This window comes from Condylura cristata, unplaced genomic scaffold (genome assembly GCF_000260355.1).
Source record: "Condylura cristata isolate star-nosed mole 26May11 unplaced genomic scaffold, ConCri1.0 scaffold00032, whole genome shotgun sequence".
Classification (NCBI taxonomy): Eukaryota; Metazoa; Chordata; class Mammalia; order Eulipotyphla; family Talpidae; genus Condylura; species Condylura cristata.
This window is the reverse complement of record NW_004567133.1, coordinates 20,603,257-20,603,818: the sequence shown is the minus strand read 5'-3', so window position 1 is coordinate 20,603,818 and position 562 is coordinate 20,603,257. Positions and strand designations below refer to the sequence as shown.

Genomic DNA, 562 nt, shown 5'->3' with positions numbered 1-562 from the left:
GGGCCTAGGCCCAACGCCTTTGGCCTGAGGTCCCTGTCCCCGGGAGGGAGCAGCTAGTAGGGTCCAGCCCGCCCGCCCTGCCGCCCAGGTGCCCTATGTCGGTGCCAGCCCTCGGCAGGTGGAGAACGTGTTATCGCTGCTGCGCGGCCGTGCTGGCAAGATGGTGGATCTGGGCTCCGGCGACGGCAGGATTGTAAGGAGGGCGAGGGTGTTGGGCGGGGCGCCCTCCGCGGCCCCGCCGCCCCCGCTGCCCGTGCGCCTCGCCCGCAGGTGCTGGCAGCCCACAGGTGTGGACTGCGCCCGGCCGTGGGGTACGAGCTGAACCCGTGGCTGCTGGGGCTGGCTCGGCTGCACGCCTGGAGGGCGGGCTGTGCTGGCCGCGTCAGCTTCCGCAGGGAGGACCTCTGGAAGGTAACCCTGCGCCCTGGGGCCGCCGCCACGCTGCCCGCGGGCCTGCCCTGAACCCCTGCCCTGCCGCACCCCCGCTTGCAGGTGAGCCTGCGGGACTGCCACAACGTGTCCGTGTTCCTGGCTCCCAGCGTGGTAGGTCTGCGGGGGGGGG

The 562-nt window shown here is 73.5% G+C and overlaps 1 protein-coding gene across 2 annotated transcripts in view; it reads left to right on the top strand.

The window, feature by feature from the left end:
- The first annotated feature begins 6 nt into the window (after positions 1-6).
- Positions 7-562, top strand: part of FAM173A (family with sequence similarity 173, member A) — a 13,988-nt gene continuing 13,432 nt past the window's right edge. For both annotated transcript variants that reach the window (XM_012731853.1, XM_012731854.1), the window contains exons 1-3: positions 7-193; positions 271-411; positions 493-543. In XM_012731853.1, the coding sequence (XP_012587307.1) occupies positions 161-193; positions 271-411; positions 493-543 (225 nt within the window). In that variant the 5' untranslated portion in view covers positions 7-160. The remainder of the gene's footprint in view (positions 194-270; positions 412-492; positions 544-562) is intronic.